This window comes from Oncorhynchus tshawytscha, linkage group LG11, assembly GCF_018296145.1.
Source record: "Oncorhynchus tshawytscha isolate Ot180627B linkage group LG11, Otsh_v2.0, whole genome shotgun sequence".
NCBI lineage: Eukaryota > Metazoa > Chordata > Actinopteri > Salmoniformes > Salmonidae > Oncorhynchus > Oncorhynchus tshawytscha.
In genome coordinates, this window is record NC_056439.1 from 17034251 (window position 1) to 17056235 (window position 21985).

General features: G+C 40.2%; 1 protein-coding gene across 1 annotated transcript; it reads left to right on the forward strand.

The window, feature by feature from the left end:
• Positions 1-5233: 5233 nt before the first annotated feature.
• LOC112261523 (A-kinase anchor protein 12) lies at positions 5234-18303 on the forward strand. The gene is made up of 4 exons (XM_024436923.2): positions 5234-5402; positions 11536-11635; positions 11884-17898; positions 18009-18303. Exon 3 carries the CDS (start codon positions 12532-12534, stop codon positions 17854-17856), a length of 5325 nt encoding a protein of 1774 aa, XP_024292691.1. The 5' UTR covers positions 5234-5402; positions 11536-11635; positions 11884-12531; the 3' UTR covers positions 17857-17898; positions 18009-18303.
• Positions 18304-21985: the final 3682 nt, after the last annotated feature.

Genomic DNA, 21985 nt, shown 5'->3' on the forward strand with positions numbered 1-21985 from the left:
TCAAAGCGAGCTTAGAAGTTATTTAGCTCGTCTGGTAGGCTCATTGGACAGGACACCGCTGTGCTTCCCTTTGTGGTCCGTAATAGTTTGCAAGCCCTGCCACATCCGACGAGTGTTGTCGCCGGTGTAGTACAATTCAATCTTAGTCCTATATTGACAGTATGCCTGTTTGATGGTTCGTCGGAGTGAATATCGGGATTTCTTATAAGCGTTAGGGTTAGAGTCCTGATCCTTGAAAGCGGCAGCTCTAACTCAGTGTGGATGTTGCCTGTAATCCATGGCTTCTGTTTGGGGTATTTACGTACGGTTACTGTGGTGATGACGTCATCGATGCACTTATTGATGAAGCCAGTGACTGATGTGGTTTATTCCTCAATGCCATTGGAAGAATACCGGAATATATTCCAGTCTGTGTTAGCAAAACAGTCCTGTAGCTTAGCATCTGCATCATCTGACCACTTCCTTATTGAGCGAGTCACTGGTACTTCCTGCTTTAGTTTTGCCTGTAAGCAGGAATCAGGAGGATAGAGATATGGTCAGATTTGCCAAATGGAGTGCGAGTGAGAGTTTTGTATGCGTCTCTGTGTATGGAGTAAAGGTGATCAAGAGTTTGTTTTCCCTCTGGTTGCACAATTAACATGCTGTTATAAATTAGGTAAAACAGATTTAAGTTTGCCTGCATTAAAGAAGTCCCTGGCCACTGGGAGCGCCACCTTTGGATGAGAATTTTCTTGTTTTCTTATGGCCTTATACAGCTCGTTGAGTGCCGTCTTAGTGCCAGTATCGGTTTGTGGTGGTAAATAAACAGCTCCGAAAAATATAGATGAAAACTCTCTTGGTAAATACTGTGGTCTACAGCTTATCATGAGATACTTTACCTTGGGCGAGCAAAACTTTGATATTAGATTTCGTGCACCAGCTGTTATTTACAAATAGACACAGACTGCCACCCCTCGTCTTACCGGAAGCAGCTGTTCTATCTTGCTGATGATCATTGCAAGACAGTCATTTTGAAGTATTGCCATAGATTTTCAAGCCAATTTAAGTCCAACTGTAACCAAGCCTCTCAGGAACATTAAACGTTGTCTTGGTAACCAACTCCAGTGTATATTTGGCCTTGTGTTTTAGGTTATTGCCCTGCTGAAAGGTGAATTTTTCTCACAGTGTCTGTTGAAATGCAGACTGAACCTGGTTTTACTATAGAATTTTGCTTGCTCTATTCCATTTATTTTTATCCTAAAAAACTCCCTAGTCTTTGCCGATTACAATCATACCCATAACATGATGCAGCCACCACCATGCTTGAAAATATGAAGAGAGGTACTCAGTGATGTGTTGTGTTGAATTTGCCCCAAACAACACTTTGTATTCGGGACAAAAAGTTAATTGCTTTGCCACATTTTTTAAAGAACAGGATGCATGTACAGGCTTCCTTCTATTCAGTCTGTCATTTAGGATAGTATTTTGGAGTAACTACACATTTTTTTTACCCCTTTTTCTCCCCAATTTCGTGATCTGTCTCATCACTGCAACTCCCCAACGGGCTCGGGAGAGGCGAAGGTCAGGTCATGCGTCCTCCGAAACATGATCCACCAAGTCGCGCTTCTTAACACCTGCTCGCTTATCCTGGAAGCCAGCTGCACCAATGTGTCAGAGGAAACAAAGTGTAAATTAATAACTTCTCCATGCTCAAAGGGATATTCAATGTCTGCTTTTTTTTTACCCAGCTACCAATAGGTGCCCTTTGAAAAACTTCCCTGGTCCTTGTGGTTGAATCTGTGTTTGAAATTCCCTCCTCGACTGAGGGACCTTACAGATAATTGCATGAGTCCATGCAACTTAGTGAGTCCATGCAACTTATGTGACTTGTTAAGCACATTTTTACTCCTGAACTTATTTAGGCTTGCCATAACAAAGAGGTTGAATACTTATTGACTCAAGACATTTCAGCTTTCACTTTTAATTAATTTGTAAATATTTCTAAAAACATAATTCCACTTTGACATTATGGGGTATTGTGTGTAGGCCAGTGACAGTAACACAAAATCTCAATTTAACCCATTTTAAATTCAGGCTGTAACACAGCAAAGTGTGGAAAAAGTAAAGAGTGTGAATAGTTTCTGAAGGCACCGTACATTTATTTAGCAACGCTCGCACACGCAACATGGCCGGTGAGGTTTGCACGTAAATCAATTAAAACTTTATTTAAAGTGCATTTAAAGTTTGATTTGATTTAGTCAAATTCTTTAACTTAGATTTTGGGTTGAGATGGAAACTTGAATCCAACATATCAATTATTAATTCTAATTAAAGCCAGACAGTGGCACAAGATGGAACTATTGAAGCATAAGATAAATCTCCTCCAAATGTTGCATTTATAACAGTATAGCTTCCATCCCTCTCTTTGCCCCTACCTGGGCTCAAACCAGGGACCTTCTGCACACATAGACAACAGTCACCCTTGAAGCATCGTTACACATTGCTCCACAAAAGCCACGGCCCTTGCAGAGCAAGGGGAACAACTACTTCAAGGTCTCAGAGCGAGTGACGTCACCGATTGAAACGCTATTAGCGAGCACCCTGCTAACTAGCTAGCCATTTCACACTGGTTACACGTTGACAGTCTAAGCCCAAGCCCTGTCTAAGCTGGGGTAGAGGGTTCTACTAAGCTATATGGAATTGTTTTAAGGTTATACGAAGGATAATTCTGCTATTTGATTTTGAATATTTATATTTTGCCTTACTGCTATTAGCCCATACAAACATATTGAATAACAGAGTCACTACATGGAACAACAGATAAAACCCCATAAAAAATCTAAAGGAAGTTTGTTCTGGAGTGTCTGTCATACTGTATATCTGAGAGATATAAGAAAGATCAGGAATTTATTGTGTATATTATGTATTTAACCCCTTATTTTTGGCACTGAACAGTCTCCGTTATATACTTCCATTAATTTTTTCAACCGGTACCAGGGGACCTTCAGACAAGTCTTGTGAGGCCTGTGGACATGTTAATTAGAGTCTCACTTTTCCACAGAGGGGTCATATTAGTGTGTAGCCCAAACCGTTCGGCCAATAGAGACAGAAGTTGGCACTGACTTCAGACTAGTTCCAAGACGCTTGTGGGGGGACCTTCAGACAAGTCTGGTGAGGCCTGTGTACGTGTTCGTGAGAGTTTCACCTTTCCATATGGGTTAAAACAGTTTGTACAGTCATGGACAAAAGTTTTGAGATAGACACAAATATTAATTTCCACCAAGTTTGCTGCTTCAGTGTCTTTAGATATTTTTGTCAGATGTTACTATGGCATACTGAAGTATAATTACAAGCAAGTGTCAAAGGCTTTTATTGACAATTACATGAAGTTGATGAAAAGAGTCAATATTTGCAGTGTTGACCCTTCTTTTTGAAGATCTCTGCAATCCGCCCTGGCATGCTGTCAATTAACTTCTGGGCCACATCCTGACTGATGGCAGCCCATTCTTGCATAATCAATGCTTGGAGTCTGTCAGAATTTGTGGGTTTTTGCTTGTCCACCAGCCTCTTGAGGATTGACCACAAGTTCTCAATGGGATTAAGGTCTGGGGAGTTTCCTGGCCATGGACCCAAAATGTTGATGTTTTGTTCCCCGAGCCACTTAGTTATCACTTTTGCCTTATGGCAAGTTGCTCCATCATGCTGGAAAAGGCATTGTTCGTCACCAAACTGTTCCTGGATGGTTGGGAGAAGTTGCTCTCGGAGGATGTGTTGGTGCCATTCTTTATTCATGGCTGTGTTCTTAGGCAAACTTGAGAGTGAGCCCACTCCCTTGGCTGAGAAGCAACCCCACACATGAATGGTCTCAGGATGCTTTACTGTTGGCATGACACAGGACTGATGGTAGTGCTCACCTTGTCTTCTCCGGACAAGCTTTTTTCCGAATGCCCCAAACAATCAGAAAGGGGATTCATCAGAGAAAATGACTTCACCCAGTCCTTAGCAGTCCAATCCCTGTACCTTTTGCAGAATATCAGTCTGTCCCTGATGTTTTTCCTGGAGAGAAGTGGCTTCTTTGCTGCCCTTCTTGAATACCAGACCATCCTCCAAAAGTCTTCACCTCACTGTGCGCACAGATGCACTCACACCTGCCTGCTGCCATTCCTGAGCAAGCTCTGTACTGGTGGTGCCCCGATCCCACAGCTGATTCAACTTTAGGAGATGGTCCTGGCACTTGCTGGACTTTCTTGGGTGAAGCCTTCTTCACAACAATTGAACCGCTCTCCTTGAAGTTCTTGATGATCCGATAAATGGTTGATTTAGGTGAAATCTTACTGGCAGCAATATCCTTGCCTGTGAAGCCCTTTTTGTGCAAAGCAATGATGACGGCACATGTTTCCTTTGCAGGTAACCATGGTTGACTGAGGAAGAACAATGATTCCAAGCACCACCCTCCTTTTGAAGCTTCCAGTCTGTTATTCGAACTCAATCAGCATGACAGAGTGATCTCCAGCCTTGTCCTCATTAACACTCACACCTGTGTTAACGAGAGAACCATTCACATGATGTCAGCTGGTCCTTATGTGGCAGGGTTGAATTGCAGTGGAAATGTTTTTTGGTGATTCAGTTCATTTGCATGGCAAAGAGGGACTTTGCAATTAATTGCAATTCATCTGATCACTCTTAATAACATTCTGGAGTATATGCAAAGTGCCATCATACAAACTGAGCCAGCAGACTTTGTGAAAATTAATATTTGTGTCATTCTCAAAACTTTTGACCACGACTGTAGGCTAAACATTTTGGACGCAACAGAAAATGTTGTGAGAAGAACGAATTTCTTGATGTCTCATGTTCTGACAAACACCACTCTAGCTCTGACAGCATATGTGGAAGTGCGACATCGTAGGATGCGTTGGAATGAGACTCATCCAATGCAAAAAAACAGATATAACTAGCTTAAACTGACAGATTGTTATGGGGATTTTTTTATTATGCTAATTTGATTTATGCGTTAAAATTATATGAAGTAAAAATATATATCTCCAAAGTTATTTAAAAAAAATATATATATGAAGAAAAAATAAATATCCCAAAAGTTGTGCACGGGGCCTTTACTAGCCCTGTATTAGCTGACCGATATTGCCGTCTGTAGCGCGGGCAAATGAATTCCTTTTCAGCTCCCATACCCAATGGCTTTTGCTGCTGTTTTCATTTGGGGGTGGGGGGATATTCTGTGCCATTGAAGTCGGTATCTGTTCACACAGTACCGGACAGGACCGGGAGCCGCTACAGTTCTGTTCATGTGGTCGACTGAATCTGCGCAGCAGCGGGAGGATAGCCGCAAGTGCGACGACGAGGAAGCAAAAGCAGATGAGGAGAGTGCGAACAACCTACAGGATGGCGAGACTCCAGATGCCAAGGTAAAACTAAATAGCAGATTGATGAATTGATAACTAACCCAACAGGAAACACATTTCTATATCTACAGCATCATCAAGGGGATGTTGTCCTTAAATAGCTGAAGTGAAATTTAGGGAACGTTTTAAATATGGACAGAGGAGTGCATAAACAATCACCACACTGTTACAGTAATTATACATGTATCTTATTACGTCTTCTTATCAAATGGTAGGCTTTTATTCGACTATGTTAATAGAATAACCTGTGTATGTCTCCTGACATTCAAGTGAAAGGCTTATATGGCCAATTAAAGCCTCACAATAAGAGACGATGTTTCTCAACTGTCTGTGAAGTGTTGTTTTTGTCGGGCTGCAGAGATAAGGTTGGTCATTCAGTTGATTGAAGTGAGCACCAGTGCCAGATACCGACCCCATTTATCAACAATACATTTGATACAGTATCTATTTTCACTGCTTCACAAAGTATTCCACTTCATTCCCAAGTATTTAAATGAATGAAATGGCACTGGAAATAGGCTAGGTATAAAATCAAAGGGTTACATTTTCACTACTGGAAATTGTCCAACTATTATCTTTCCAGGATATATATTAGCCATATGTATGAGAAGACGTTTTACAATCGGAAATGATACAATATTTCTGATGTAAAACATGTCAAATGGCCACCGGAATATTGCATTGACCCCCACCCCCCATTTGTTTGTACACTGCTGCTACTCGCTGTTTATTATCTATGCATCGTCACTTCATCCCTACCTACATGTACAAATTAATTAACTAACCCGCACACTGACTCGGTACTGGTACCCCCTGTATATAGCCTCGTCAATGTTATGTTATTGTGCTACTTTTCTTTTTTTACTTTAGTTTATTTGGTAAATATTTTCTTAACTCTTCTTGAACTGCACTGTTGGTTAAGGGCTTGTAAGTAAGCATTTCATGGAAAGGTCTACACTTCTAGTATTCGGCGCATGTGACAAATAAAGTTTGATTTGATGTTCTCTTTTTAGTCATAGTTATGGCCTGATACCAGTGGCGTGCAGTGGGCCTGGGGGCTGGGCCTTCAGTGAGGTCCTACACAGTCCCACCCGAATTAATCCACCTCTTATTACCATCATTATGATGCCATGGCTCTAGACACTATACATTTAGACAGAAACGCAGTATAAAACCAGGCGTTGCGTCACCTTGAAATTTAAATTTTTATTCATAGAATTCCAGGGGAAGAGTACAACACCTTTTCATTGTGCAGCTCCCGTTGCCCTGCGCACTTGTTTGTTGAGCTGTAGATCCACTCGGGTGTCCCCAAAAGTTTGTCTAGCCTTTTAATCATTATATGCGTTATTGTTTTTACCATCGAGAACCACTTTGGAAACAATTGTTTTAATTAATACTTTCAAGTGATATCCTCTGGGTCCACATTGAACATTTTGTGTTATATGTCTGTTACCCAAAATAAATTCAATTCAAAGCAATGGGACTCCCTACATTTTTCTCAGAGTACTACCAATCCCACAAGGTATGACTCCAAACACCCAGAAAAGGCTACTCTCCTCGATGTTATCCTCACAAATAATCCTGATCGGTACCAATCTGGTCTTTTCTGTATTGACCGTAGTGATCACTGTTTTACAGCCCGTGTTCATAATGGCTGCTCAGTGAAATGACCTGTCCTGATTTGTCATAGACGCTTGCAAAAAAACTTTAATGAGCAAGCCTTCCTTCATGAACTGGCCTCTGTGAAATTGTATAGAATCAGCTCTGTCGAAGACGCTTGGACTTTATTTTTTAAATATTTTCAGTGGTATTGTTAACAAACACATCCCCATAGCGAAAATAAGAATTCAACAGGTTCCGCCCCTGGTTCGACCGTGATCTTGCCGAGTTACTCCACCTCAAGAATTGCATTAGGCGAAAGGCTCGGAACTCGCATACTCAGGCTGGCTCTCGTTCAGGCAAATGAGAAATAAGTGCACTCAGGCTATCCGGAAGGCCAAAGTTAGTTACTTTAAGGAGCAGTTTGCTCTCTGTGTGTCTAACACCAAGAAGTTCTGGAAAACGGTGAAAGATCTGGAGAATAAACCCTCCTCCTCACAGCTGCCCATGTCCCTTAATGTTGATGATGTGGTTGTTACTGACAAGAAGCACATGGCTGAGCTCTTTAATCACCACTTCATTAAGTCAGGATTCCTATTTGACTCAACCATGCCTCTTAGACCGTCCAACATTTCCTCAGGGGAAATGGGAACCCCTTCTAATGCGACTAGCCCCGATGCTCCTCCCTGTTTTTCCCCTGCCCTGCTACAAAGTTTCTCCCTGCAGGCGGTCACTGGGTCCGAGGTGCTAAAGGAGCTCCCTAAACTTGGGTCAGGTGGTTTAGACCCTTTCTTGTTTGTACCATGTTTTGTGCTAGTACCGTGTTGTTCTGCTGCCATGTTGTGTTGCTACCATGCTGTGTTGTCATGTGTTGCTGCCTTGCTATGTTGTTGTCTTAGGTCTCACTATATGTAGCGTTGTCTCTCTTGTCGTGATGTGTGTTTTATTCTATATATGTCTTTTATCTTGAATCCCAGCACCCGTCCACGCAAGAGGCCTTTTGGTAGGCCGTCATTGTAAATAAGAATTTGTTCTTAACTGACTTGCCTAGTTAAATAAAAGGTTAAATAAAAATAAATAAAATACAAACAAAGCCCTGTATTTTCTTCGTAGGCTCTCTCTAATAACTTGGAGTTTATATAATTCTCACAATACAATCTCATAGCAAATTTTTCAGATTTATCCCACATGAAAATTACAATAGTTTATTTATGTATGAATACTGTAGTATTACTAATGTTACAAAACTGCTGTGTTTTTGTAAACATTACTGTAGTATTTACTAGTGTTTTTTTGCAGATAAAACTGTAAAAAGGCCTATTTACTATAGCATTCTACAGTATACTACAAAATGCTATAGTAAGTACTACACATGATCGAGGGATACTACAGTGTGTAGTATATTATAAACTGGGAGGATCGAGCCCTGAATGCTGATTGGCTGACTAACAGCTGTGGTATATCAGACCGTATACTGTACCAAGGGTATGACAAAACATTTATTTTTACTGCTCTATTTATGTTGCTAACCAGTTTATAATAGCAATAAGGTACCTTGGGAGTTTGTGGTATATGGCCAATATACCACGGCTAAGGGCTGTATCCAGACACTCCGCTTTGAGTCGTGCAAAAGAACAGCCCTTAGCCGTGGTATATTAGCCATATATCACACCTTGTGCCTTATTGCTTAAGTATACTACAGTTTACTACAAAATTCTATAGTAAGTACTGCAATATTCTAAAGTAAACTGTAATATTCTTTCATGTGAGATTAGGCTATATATTTCATAGGCATGGTCAAAGGGCAATACATCTACAGCTCTGTAAGGGACCTGACTGTTCATATTCAATTACACATTGTGTCCGTCCTTTTTGACACTTCTCTGCGAGTCAATGTTTGGCTTTTGATTGTGTGTTGCTATTATTATGCTGCCTCTTAGTCAGGTCTTCCCTGAGAATAATATGTCATCCTCAATGGGACTAACCTTAAAGAGATACCATCTTCTTGTGTAATTGGAGGGTCCATTCATTATTTGCACTATCATGGTCCATGTTTGACTTTTCAGTTGTTGGAGACCATAGAATAGAATACCAGAATACCAGTGGAAAATGCTACTAGTGGAATGGTGACCTTCCACTCATAGATGTATCTAAGGGTATCCACTTAATTCAATCAGTATAGCCCAAGTTCAGGGCTATAGTGCGATTGAAGTTTAAAGACAATGTTGCCACGTTTGCGGAGACTGCATTCACGGTAAACGCTGACTGTATTCACGGTAAACGCTGCATAAGTCGGCTCAATCGGTAATTACCTTTACATTTCAACTGAGCTATAGTGCTGAACTTTGGCGATACGGATTGAATCTAGCCCTAAATTAAGTGTGTGACCCTATAGAGAGAGAGAGAGAGAGAGAGATAGAATTTCACCTTGTCTGCACTCTTTATAAAGCATTGATTATCTTTGCACTGTAAGACACGATGAGCTCAGCTGTGGGTGAGCAGGAAGTCTGTTAGCTGTGTCTGAGGACTCAAATTCTTCATTAAATACTTAGGTTACACATCATAATAACTTTCCAGATTAAGCCATTATACATGCTTTTAACATGTGTAGATGCTTACAAAAGCTTCACAAATGTTGACAAATAATTACTTTTTTTGTTGTTGTTTATAAATAGATAATAGATAGAGAATTACATTGAATAGATTCATTCATTAAAAGCTTATTCATGATCATTTATTACCAAATGTTACCACTTGATTACCAATTTAGATATTCAAGGGATTAAAAAGAAACAACTACAATGGCTTTGTTGCTGAGGGTTTGTGTGTGTGTGTGTGTGTGTGTGTGTGTGTGAGCTGTTTTAAAGGACCACTCCACAGCAGGGATGGATAGAATCATGAGTCAGCAGCAGCTATGGTTCAGCCAACTGAGTCAAGTGTCTCTACATGGATGCTACCCAATTGGCACCCTATTTAGTTGTTGCCATTTAGGACAGACATCAAAACAGGGAAAGTACATGTGGGTTGTTGAGTCCGTCACTAAAAGTCACAAGAATTTGTCACACCGTAAAAGCGATGTAATGACACAAGGAACCATTGTGCAATGTTTATTTTGCACCTTGTCTCATGCATATTGGTCCAAAAAACTGTGTAGAAAACATTGAACATTATCACGTTATAGAAATAAATGAAGACATGTACCTTGCTGTGTGTTTTTGGTCAGCATTTTTCTTGCAATGTTATTAGAGATGAACTATCTTCAGAGTAATGACTCGAGACATCGGTTATAAGGCGAAAGCTTTTTTTTTTTATTGACAAAACTTAACATTTTACCACTTTAGATTCTACAAAACAATAAAAGCAAGTTGCTAGCACAAGCCACGCTAATCACTTGTCTGTCGGGTTCTTAAGTGGACCACCAGTGAAAACATTGACATGTTTAAGATGAGACAGAGGCCCTTTTGCCATTGTTCTTTGTTGTCTAGTAGTCACAGAATGACGAGCATCATTGGTGTCTCCTTGTAATACATTTCAACCCAGCACAAACACTACTGTTAATCATTTGTGCCTGAGATTCCTTTTTAGTAACCCAAGTTCTACAAATCTTCCAAGCTTATTTGTCTGAGGTGGCAAATTCTCAGATTCTTTGCATGTAAAATGATCATAACTTCATAGAGGACGTCCTGGTTCCTGATAAGTTGAAAGCAATAAATAACATTACGGGATAACATGACTCATGCACTAGTACTACTATTGCAGTCTTAAAAGCTGTCCCCCTTTCTCCCAGAGGGAAATGTGATTCTGAAAAAAAGTGCATTTACATGTATTTAATCCTTACAAAAGTCTATTGGCACATCCGTGCGTCAATCTAATTAACATAATACAAACATTCCCATAAAGAAATTAAGCTGGAGATATCATCTGCCTATGTTGGCCTTCCGCATCTGCAGTGGAAGGTGGCCGAAATACAGCTGTGTTTGTCAGACCATGAGACATTCCAAAAATTGGCCTACAAACTTTTATGTTATTACTCTCACGAACTTGATGGTGTTCTCCATTTTGCTCTATGACCCCCATTAGTGTCATGTCTGAAGGTAACCCATACACACGAATGAAAGTAAGTAGGTAGTTTTGTGCCAACAAAAATAAGGGCTTAAATATATATTTAAAAAAATATATATCTCCTAGATATAGGACAGACACTTCAAAACACTTATTCATTATTATAAATTGTTTTACTGTCTTTTTTGCCATTTATGAATGTGTTATTCAATGCATTTATATGGGCTAAATTCAATATTTTATATTTAAAAAAAGTATATATATACATATATATATATATAAATAAGTTACCTGAAAGAGATCCTAAAATTAAAAATCAAATAGCTAAATGATCCTTGTTATCTTACAACAATTCCATATGCTAGTTTAGTACCCGCCCCACCCCACCCCAGAGGTCAAGTTATGTTGTATGTATGTGTATATATATATATATATATATATATATTATCTCATAATGTTCCCTTCTCCGTTTTAGTTACTCCAAAAGAATGGACAGATCTCCGGGCTGAGTGAAAAAGCAGCGGGCAAGATTGAGGAGGTCAACGGACTGTGTGAAGACAGGGTCGTTGCAGACGGTGAGTCATCACAGTGTGGACGAGAGTTCATTTGTGTGTGTATGAGAAAGGATTTACTTTTGGTTTCTTTGAAAAAGAGTTCCGTTGTTTCCTCAAGTTCTTGCAATGTTACGATCATGGTGAACACTTCACATTAAGCTATATATGTGGTTGTAAAGAGTTTATTTGTAGTTTATAATTCTAGGTTATTTGTATGAATCAGGCAATTTAACAGTTTTGGGTAATGCATATTTGTTTTTTCATTGCAGTTGGTGAGACAAATTCAGTTATCATTTCTCAGAATAAGGACATTCCGGAGACGATAGAGAGAGAAGATACCACCTCTGGAAAACGTGATGGGAAGGAATCACCAGATGCAGACGATGAGGCATCAACAAATGAGACTGAAACAGAAGTTAAATTAAATGAAGTCAATGAACGTTTAAAAAAATTCTTCAGTTCAATTGGTTTATAATTTACATTGAAAAAAGACTGACACAACACAAGAAGAAGTGAGCCCTAAGAAAGTAGATGGTGAAGCAAGAACTCCTGAGGATATCAAGGACACAAAAGAGACCACTATAGATAATGCTGAGGAGAATACCGAGCAGATCTGAATGATGATACAATAAAATAAATTGTTAGCGATACACTAAAAGAGCTTATAGATGATACACTAGAAAAACTGGTTGACGAAATACTAAAAGAGCCTGCTGATGATATACCAGATGAGCCTACTGATGATACACAAAAAGAGCTTCTAGATGATACACTAGAAGAAGCGCATATCGACGATGCACCGAATGAGGTTGAGCAACCTGAGCAACCTGCTGATGATTGTACCTCTTGCCATATGATGACAGACCTCACATTTGTGATATTTTCTCTATAAAACCACCAAGGAACATACCTCAGAAATGATAGAACCTAAGGAGGAAGTCACACCTGAAGAAGTGGCAAAAGTAGAGAGAGAGGCAGAGGCACCAGCCCCACTGGTTCCGGTAGTTGACGAAATGTCTCCATTGAAACATTTTTTCCTGACAGGAAAAATACACAAGCAGGTTAATCAAGAACCCACAAAAGAATACAAGGTGGAACCTAAGGATGAAGTCAAGGAAGAACCTACGGAAGAACCCAAGACCGAATCCAAGGATGAACCCAAAGAGGAACCAAAGGAAGAAGTCAATGAGAAATCTAAGGACAAAGTCAAGGAGAAAGTAGAGGAGGAAGTCTTCCCAACCGAAGAGACAGAGGCACCAGCACCAACCATTCTGGATGTTGAAGAACAAATTATATCCCCAATTAAGAAGTTTTTCACTACTGGAATCTTTGCTGGTTTAAAGAAAAAGAAAAAGCTTATAGAAGAGGAAAAGCCCGAATATGCGACCGTTGAGAAGGAACAGGAACTGCAAAGCATTGAAAAACAGGAGGACATAAACACAGCAGAGGAAGCTGGACTTGAACAAGAACAAACAAAAGAGGAGATCAGTCCAGGTGTTGAGGGGGAACAAAATGCGAAAGAACTTCAATTTGAAATTGCAGCCACAATGTTAGCCGGAGTAACAGATTCCCTAATGGCTGAGGCATCCAATGTCCCCGAACTCATTAAGAGTAATGTCCCTAAAAGTAGTGGAAACAGAGAGGATGTTCTTGAAGAGCAGACAGCTACTAATATATTACAGACAATTATCTCAAATGAAGCTGAACTTCTTAGTTCAGGAAGTTCAGTCCAGGATATTCTTGAAGACCTGTGTCCTTCTTGGAGTTTCGTAACCGTTATAACAAATAAAGTTGAAACAAATGAAGCCAAACTTCTTAGCTCTCAAAACAAAGTTAAAACACAGGAAAGTCTTGAAGAGCAGTCTCATTCTTGGGGATTTGTCACAGTCACAGAGGATGTTCCTGAAGAGGAGCCAGCTCCTGTGGTATTACTGACAGTTACCTCAAATGAGGCTAAACTTCTTAACTCTCAAGAGAAAGCTAAAACCAGTCCAGTCCAGGATATTATTGACAAGCAGTCTTCTTATTGGGGATTCCACACAGTTATCTCAAATGAAGCTGAACTTCTTAGCTCACAAGAGAAAGCTAAAAATCAAGGAAGTCCACTGAGGAAGCTCTTGTCTGGGGCTGGTTTGAAGAAGCTTACTAGGAAGAGGAGAGGTAGTAAACCAGACAAGTTGACTGGATCTGGTGAGCATGTAGCTGAGGATCTACTGTCATCCACAGATTCAGTGGAGTACCAGAAAGGAGTAAGTACTGCCTCTCTGCCAGAAGAATTATCAGCAGAGCAGGTAAATGTGTCTGCTCAGGCTGGGTTGAGCCACGAATCAGATGATGTAACCTCTGACAGCGAAAGGAAGAAGGATGGTACCTGGACTTCCTTCAAAAAACGAATGACGCCCAAAAGACATCTCAAAAGATCCTCTGAGAGTGAGGATGAGTCAGCACTTGTAGGCTTACATGAGGAGCCAAAGCAAAGTGAAGGGGAACAGGTACTAGAACATATCACAGAAGAGCCCCAAAAAAAGGTTGATATATCTGTTTCTTGGGAGGCTTTCCTATGTGGATCTGCAAAGAGGAGGGGCAGAAAAACATCGGACTCAGAGGAGCAAGCACCCATGAATGAAGGTAAAATACTAAGTGAACCAGGAAACACTGCAGCGTCGCCATTGGACAGTTCTCAGGAGAGAGGTTATGAACATTTTACCTCTTCCCCTGAGCAAGTTGGAAGTCCCTTGGGGAGTGAAGGGGTGTCTACATGGAAATACCTTAAAAGGCTGATCACCTCAAAAACAAAGGCAAAAACCGAGGAGGCCGTCAAAGTTAACTCACCAGAGCAGATGCAATCTGGCATCGAAATCACCAAAGAGAAGTCTTCTTTTTCTCTAAAGAAACTCATCCCTGGACGCAAAAAGGGAAAGCATGGAGAAAAGCAGGAACCAATCTCTTCTGACAAGGCAGATATGGGTGTTGGATCGGACGATGAGGAGGACTCTGAAACGCCAGCAGTGGTCCCCATGTCAGAGTTTGATGCAGAAGAGCTAGGAGAGAAACACAACATATCAACTGAGGCTGTTATAGAAACTCTATTACACATAACAGAAGAAGAAACCCAGCCAGACGTCTCTAGCACTTTCACCGAATCGACCATACCCAAAGACACCCTGCCCACTGAAGTAGAGAAGGCTCAAGCCAAATATACTGTGGAACAGTTGGCCCCATCAACATCCCCCACTGCTATGGAAAACTTTGAGGACCTTATGGAATTCATAAGTAAACATCAGCAACTCAGTGATATACCTGAAGAAGTGTCTACTCCTGAAGAAGCCACTCAAGACGATACCATAGCCGAGGACCTAATAGAGTTGACATCTGAAGCAGTCACTGCCCCAGAACCTCTAGATGAAGAAACAACAGAAATGGTTTCAGCAGTGTCACAGCTGACAGATGAGTCCCCCAAAACATCAGGCAGCACAACACCTGTCCCAATAGAATACGAGTTAAAGGATACAGAGTTACTTCTGCATGAGACTGTTGATACCATTAGCAGAACCCAAACTCTCTCATTGGTAAATAGAAAAGGCCCACATCTGGAAGGTATTTCAGTTTCTCCACAAATATTACACTCACCAAAAGAGAAGGAAGCAACAGTTTTGATAGCTCATAAAAAATCAGATGCAGTTGAAATCTGCACAGGTGAAGAGTCTCAACAAATTGATCTTGTTGATAAAAGCCCAGTGACTCCTATGGTAGAGTGTCCATCTGAGGTCACTGAGGACACTGAAGAGTCTGATGCTGCAAGAATCACTACAGATGATTTACACAAAGCTGAAGATGAATCAATTATAATCATGCGCATAGAAACTGAAAAGGACCCACAAACAGAATTGGTAAATGAGTTAGAAGAGGCAAGACCAGAACTTGTATCCTACATTAATTCAGAAGAAGGTGTAGCTCAGGTTGACGAAAAGGTGGTAGCAGAAGAAACTCCACAGCCTGATACAGAGAGTCTGGATGTATCAGTCACAGACAAACTTATCTCCATACAACCTCTCACAGAGTTCACTCTTGAAGAAGAGAAAGCGGAATTCCTGGATGTTGCGGAGGATGCTGCAGACAATGAGAATGCACCAGTTATAGAAACAATCACATGTGAGGTTCAAGATGTCACAGCTGCAATGCATAACGTTTCAATGTCGAAACCATCTGACGTTCTGGAATGTTTGATTGCCATAGTGACACCTGAAGTAGAATACCCAGAGAAAAGGGATCCTGTGGGTTCTCTAAGACCACTTGAAGAAGCAAGACCAGTACTTGTCACCACCGTTAATTCAGAAGAAGCTCAGGTTGAAGGAAAAGATGTTCTGAAAACTTTGATTGCTGTAGTGTTACCTGAAGTAGAATCCCCAGAGAAGAAAAATCCTTTGGGTGCTCTAAGACCACTCATATGCTCTGCTATGGTTCAGACACTAAAGGTAGAGGACATGGTTGTGATGAAGAATGTGCCTTCAGCACAGTTTGTTGATGGCCATGTGATCCAAGTACAAGTGACGGATGCAGAGCTAAAGTCAGCTGAAGAAATTGTTGAGATAGTGCTTGAAGTGGGCTCATCTGATGCAAATGATCACAAGATTCTATTACAACAGGTGAACGCTGAGATTGAATCAGATGAAGCAAATCTTAAGACAACCCGTGAGGTGGGCTCAACTGATGATCACGAGATTATAGTACAAGTGGCGGATGCAGCGTTAAAGTCTGCTCAAGTAATTGTTGATAAAGGGCTTGAAATGGACTCAACCAATGTCACTGATCATGAGATCCAATTAAAAGGGTTGGATGTAGAGATTGAATCAGCTGAAACAATTGTTGATACAGTTCTTGAGGTTGTCTTAACTGATGTCAAGGGTCATGAGATCCAGGTACAAGTAACAGATGCAAATGCTGAGAAGGGTTCAGCTGAAGCTATTGTGGAGACAGCACTTGAGGTGGTTTCCTCAACCGATATTATAGAGGTCATAGACGTTTGTGACAAAATGGAGGACGAAGGAGAGGGTGAGAATGCCACTGAGAAGATTGAGGACGACATGTTTGAAGAGGCCAGCAGTATTATAACTCAGGAAATTGTCCAACATGTGCAGCAGAACTCATCAGAAGACCCCAATGTTGTACCACAATCAAGTGAAAAGGCTGAAGTTGAATTATCGAGTGAAGCAGAAGTTTCGAAATCACCAGAGAATACACCAGCGGTCGCAGTTATAGAGAGTCAAGGACATCCACATGTAACTGCACAGGTGCAAAAGACAATTCATTTATTTGAAAACTACTTCGATCTTAATACTCAGGGAAATGCACAAGAACCTTCAGAAAAAGAAACGGAGCCCTCGATTGCTCTCGAAGTTGATATAGTATGTGAGGATAGAAAAACTCCTGAGGCATTTGTAGAGCCCACTTCTGAATTCAACAGCATACCTGACGACACAGTTCCCACTACATTTGCAGAGTCTTGTTCACAGGCAGATGTGCAAGATGTTTTTGGAACAGAGGCTGAATTCATGATTTATTCTGAAGTAGATCAAGCCATTGATGTTTCTGACTCTACTAGCGGGCATGAGAAGGAACTAGTGGGAATGGTAGTAGAATCAGCAAAGGAATCAGTGGAGTCGTTTGAAAACAGACTATCTATTGAATCCCATGTCCATATCCATCTCCACATTAAACCCAGAGATACTGGAGTTGTGTCCACGGGATTAGAGTCACCACCGCGTGCTATTTGGCCACCTCCAAGTACTACTGCAGAAGTTGCAGTGAATACTGACAGCCTTCTAACAGAATCAATAGAATATGAAAGTACTATTGCAAAAAGTTCTGTGAATACTGACTGCGTTCTAACAGAATCAATGGAAAGTGCTCAACTTTGTGAAGTCAGTCAAATTGAACAAACCAGTGCCACTGCACCTCATGTGCCACTGCATACCCCACCTGCAACAGTGCTGTACACCCTAAACCCTGAAACAGAACAGGTAATGACCAATGCAGTAGGGTCTAACCCACACATAGAGGAAGATAATGACCTAGAACTGTGGCTGGATGCTGAGGAAGATATTGGCACAGTAAAATCCAATATCTTGGAGGTTCTAAGCAAAAAAACAGATAGAGGAGTAGAGAAGACAATGCAGGACAGTGGTGATATATTTGATATTGCACTTGAGCCTCAAAGCTTTCTGTCCGGAGGTGATACCTAATAAGACTGCAGCCATTCCACCAAACTGATGTATCATGAACTGGTAAGTCAGTCCTTTACATTTCTTGTTATTCTACTTAGTATTTAAGTACTTGAAGAAGTACACAAATATAATGTCTCCTGAACTTGTCTCCTTGAACCTTCTTCTCTTAGGTTTAACGAGCTAAAGGAGTGCTGGACTACCAAAGAACAACCTGAAAGAGAAGATCGAAGTCCGCACATGAAGGATGACCCACCACAACGGAGCTAATGGAGGCATTCTTCGGATCGTTGAATACATTAATGTTAGTTTCAATGTTATTATATCAAAGTTTAACTGTATGTGTAAATTACTTCTACTTATTTAAATACAATTTGTGTTCCTTTACAAGGAACCATGTCATCTTTTCAGAACTTGGTACAATAATGTATATTATATAATATTTATGTTAAAATGTTTGAAAATGTTTGTCCTTTTACAGAGTATATTTATCTGAGTTTAGTTTTCTTTAGCGTTAATGTAATTTGTGGGTTGAACAGAAGCCTTCCATTTATCAACATATCAACACTTACATTCAACACAGGACATACGTACCCCACTGCTCACCAAAACAATGCAAAGACAAACTGTGATTAGATATACAGGTATGTAGATTTGTTTGCGTTGTTACTGTGTTATCACTGTCTTCTGTCAGACACTAAATGTTTGCTCGACTCAGCACATACCAGTAATACAACATTTGCTCTAGTCATTTGTAGTGACTAGAATTTGTATCACATTTATCATCATTCCTATGAATATTGCCATCCATCTTGATTATCTCAGAATTATATTTGAATTGCCAAGTTTTCAAACTATGCACTGCAATGGTTAGTTGACACAGACCAAAATACTAATACAAAATGTGTATTTTATCACGAGTTACGTGATGTATCGGTCACAGACAAACTTGTCAACAGAACTATATTTGTGTATTCATTTTTTTTGCCTGTGAATATACATGGAGTATACAAAACATTAAGAACATGACAGACTGACCAGGTGAATCCAGGTGAAAGCTATGACCCCTTATTGATGTAATTTGTTAGATCCACTTCAAATTCAGTGTAGATGGGCAGAGTGGGGGGGTTAAAGAAGGATTTTTAAGCCTTGAGACAATTGAGACATGGACAAAATATTTAAAGATGCAATGCAGAAATCGCTCTGCCATTTCCTGCTTGATAAAATTCTAATAGTTTGCTTAATTTAAGTTTATGTGACAAAACAAGCAAGTATAGTGTAGAGAATCATTGTACCATCTAAAATATATTTTCCATAATCAAACATTGTATTTTCAGCTGTTTGAAGCTGGTGTACAAAACTGAAAGTAAAAGACAAAAAAACGAAACTTAAGAATGGGAGGCAGAGAAATAGTGCACATGTAACAGATCTACCACTTCTTTGACTTTCTTTCAATGACAAATCTATAACACACATTTCTATATGAATTTGGCCAGGTAGTGAAAAAAGTGACATAATGCAGCTTTAAGTGCCTTTGAATGGGGTATAGTAGTAGGTGCCAGGTGCACCGGTTTAAATGTGTGTCAAGAACTGCAACGCTGCTGGGTTTTTCACGCTCAACAGTTTCCCATGTGTATCAAGAATGCTCCACCACACAAAGGACATCTAGCCAACTTGAAACAACTGTGGGAAGCTTTGGAGTCAACATGGTCCAGCATCCCTGTGGGATGCCTTGCCTTGACACCTTGTCGAGTCCTTGCCCTGACAAATTGAGGCTGTTCTGAGGGCAAAAGGGGGTGCAACTCAATATTGAGGTGTTCCTAATGTTTTGTACACTCAGTGTATATATAGTTATTAGTTATATATAGTTATATGCAGTGTATATATAGTTATTGTGTATATAGTTATTAGTTAATATTACACTTGAAGATAAAGAGGAATATATATATATATATATTCCTCTTTATCTTCAAGTGTAATATTAACTAATAACTAAATGTAAAACATAAAATAGTTGCATGAACACTTTTATATTTCAAAGCTGTGAATGAAATAAATGAAAACTATTTAGATCCGGCTTGAAGGACCACTCTGAGCCTCTCGGGGCATTTCTTACAGATGAGTTAAGGTTCTGTCACTATGTTTCTACCTATACTAAATACAGCAAGACGTGATGACAATACGCGAGTTCGTTCAGTCTACTTTATCTTATGAAATCAAACACAACAGACTTACTAAAAGGAGATAACATTTGACATGGTAAGACCACAGACAATTAGCATCTTCTAAATGACCTGCAGTGCCAGGCAATAGGCTCAGCTTCTTCCAGACAAGTCACTGGGTTGATGAGATATCGGATTGTTTGGTTGAATTATTAGTTTGCCAGAATGAAGAAATACACTGAAATGTATGTCTGCAAATATATAAATACGTACAGTGAATCAATACATATAGGCAATTTAAAGTTTCAACTCAAAATATAAACACAATCATATAAAGCCCCCAAAAACATGCATATATTACTGATGGGGATGTAATGACTCACCGATACGCATCAGTTCCTTATTCAAATGTTTAAAATGGGACTGCGTCGGTCCATGGACCACAAACCATCCAAATGTAGCATGCATCGGTCAGAAAATCGATTCAAAAGTGACGAATCGCACATTCACAATTCTTTCTACCTTCCCGAAAAGACCTCATACTTGTGGCAACTGATGCGAACCAAGCATGTAACTGTGTTGACAGTCATTGATCTACAAATCATTTTGATTGTTGAATAACCCTAGGGAATATTATTTTATTTTTTTTATACAAAAAAACACATAGGTTAAATAAATAAAATAGATACATCCATTAGGCATCTCCCAGTCCTCTAATCTGATTGGTGGACAGCATCACCTTGTTCTCCTTTGGGGTCGGCTGATTGGTTCTGGATGGTTGTTTGGCCTTAGGGCCTTGAGGAAGTTTCTTCCCACTTCCAGGCATGGTCACTGGTTTAATAGGGGCCGTTGAATAGAGCCTCCTCTGTATACTGACACCCAACTGTCTGGTGGAGGTGGAATGACCAATGATAGCTGATAGCGACACAACACCGGTGCTGAAACACAGTGACACATTACGAAACATCTCGCTTCCTGTCTCCTCTGATAAGTCCTCTGATGCTGTTGGGAGTGTGTGTGTTTGAATGACAGGTCCTATGATGAACATATAGATAGAATAGAGTTCTAGGTGGAGTCACATGCAGACGGACAGGGACCGACAGATTGACAGGGGTGAAGCCATAGGAACATGTCCTACTCCTCAAAGGCTGCTGTATCCTCAGACGGCACAACAGTGTCCGGAGCATGTTATCTGCATGGAGGGACTGTACACAGGAATGCAAAGAGAAGAGAAAACATAAGCATTCTGCCTAGCTAAATCAATAAATGTGAAATATTGAATAATGATGGGAACAACTATGGGTTTTATTATATTCAAAAGGACCCCATTATAAAACCTTTACATATAGAAATGCATTTTGGCAATGTACTGTACATTAATATGGCTAGCTATACTGCAGGGCAGGAAGATTGACCTTGGGTGAATAGCATTGAATGGGAATGCATGCAATAGCTAGCTAAATAGATTACAATAAACGTTCTGGGCAACATTAGCTATGGTCAGAGATCACTATATTGTGGCTGTTCATGAACCTCACAATAAAGCACGAGAGTATCACTATCCCAAATCAAACCTTCCATGATGTAGCTAAGGTTCGTGCACTAGCACGTGCAAGGTACTATAGCTAAATAGCGAGCTTCAAATGAATGAGGATGTAACCAGACAGAAGGGGTTTTAGTTATACATTTCTTTGATGCAATATTAACGTTAGCTAACCTAAAGAAGCTAACCTAAAGAAAATAACTCACCAAATCAGGCTTTGCAAACAAGAATATGTTTCAATGGCTGTCATGTTAAAAATAACTACAGTATCTACGTTAAGTCACACTAGATCCGCATAACAGTTTGAGGTTTGAACGCAAGCTTGTTGTGCATAAAGTTTCATTTGAACAGCTACCGTATTTTCTGGTTGCAGTGACGCGACGTAGTGTCATCCTGAAGCAAGGGATCCTGAACAACAGTACCCCCTGTGGTGAAACGAGAGACA

What these genes read in the sequence shown, in the direction of transcription:
- LOC112261523 (XM_024436923.2), top strand. Translation starts at nt 12,532, where the DNA reads ATGATAGAACCTAAGGAGGAAGTCACACCTGAAGAAGTGGCAAAAGTA.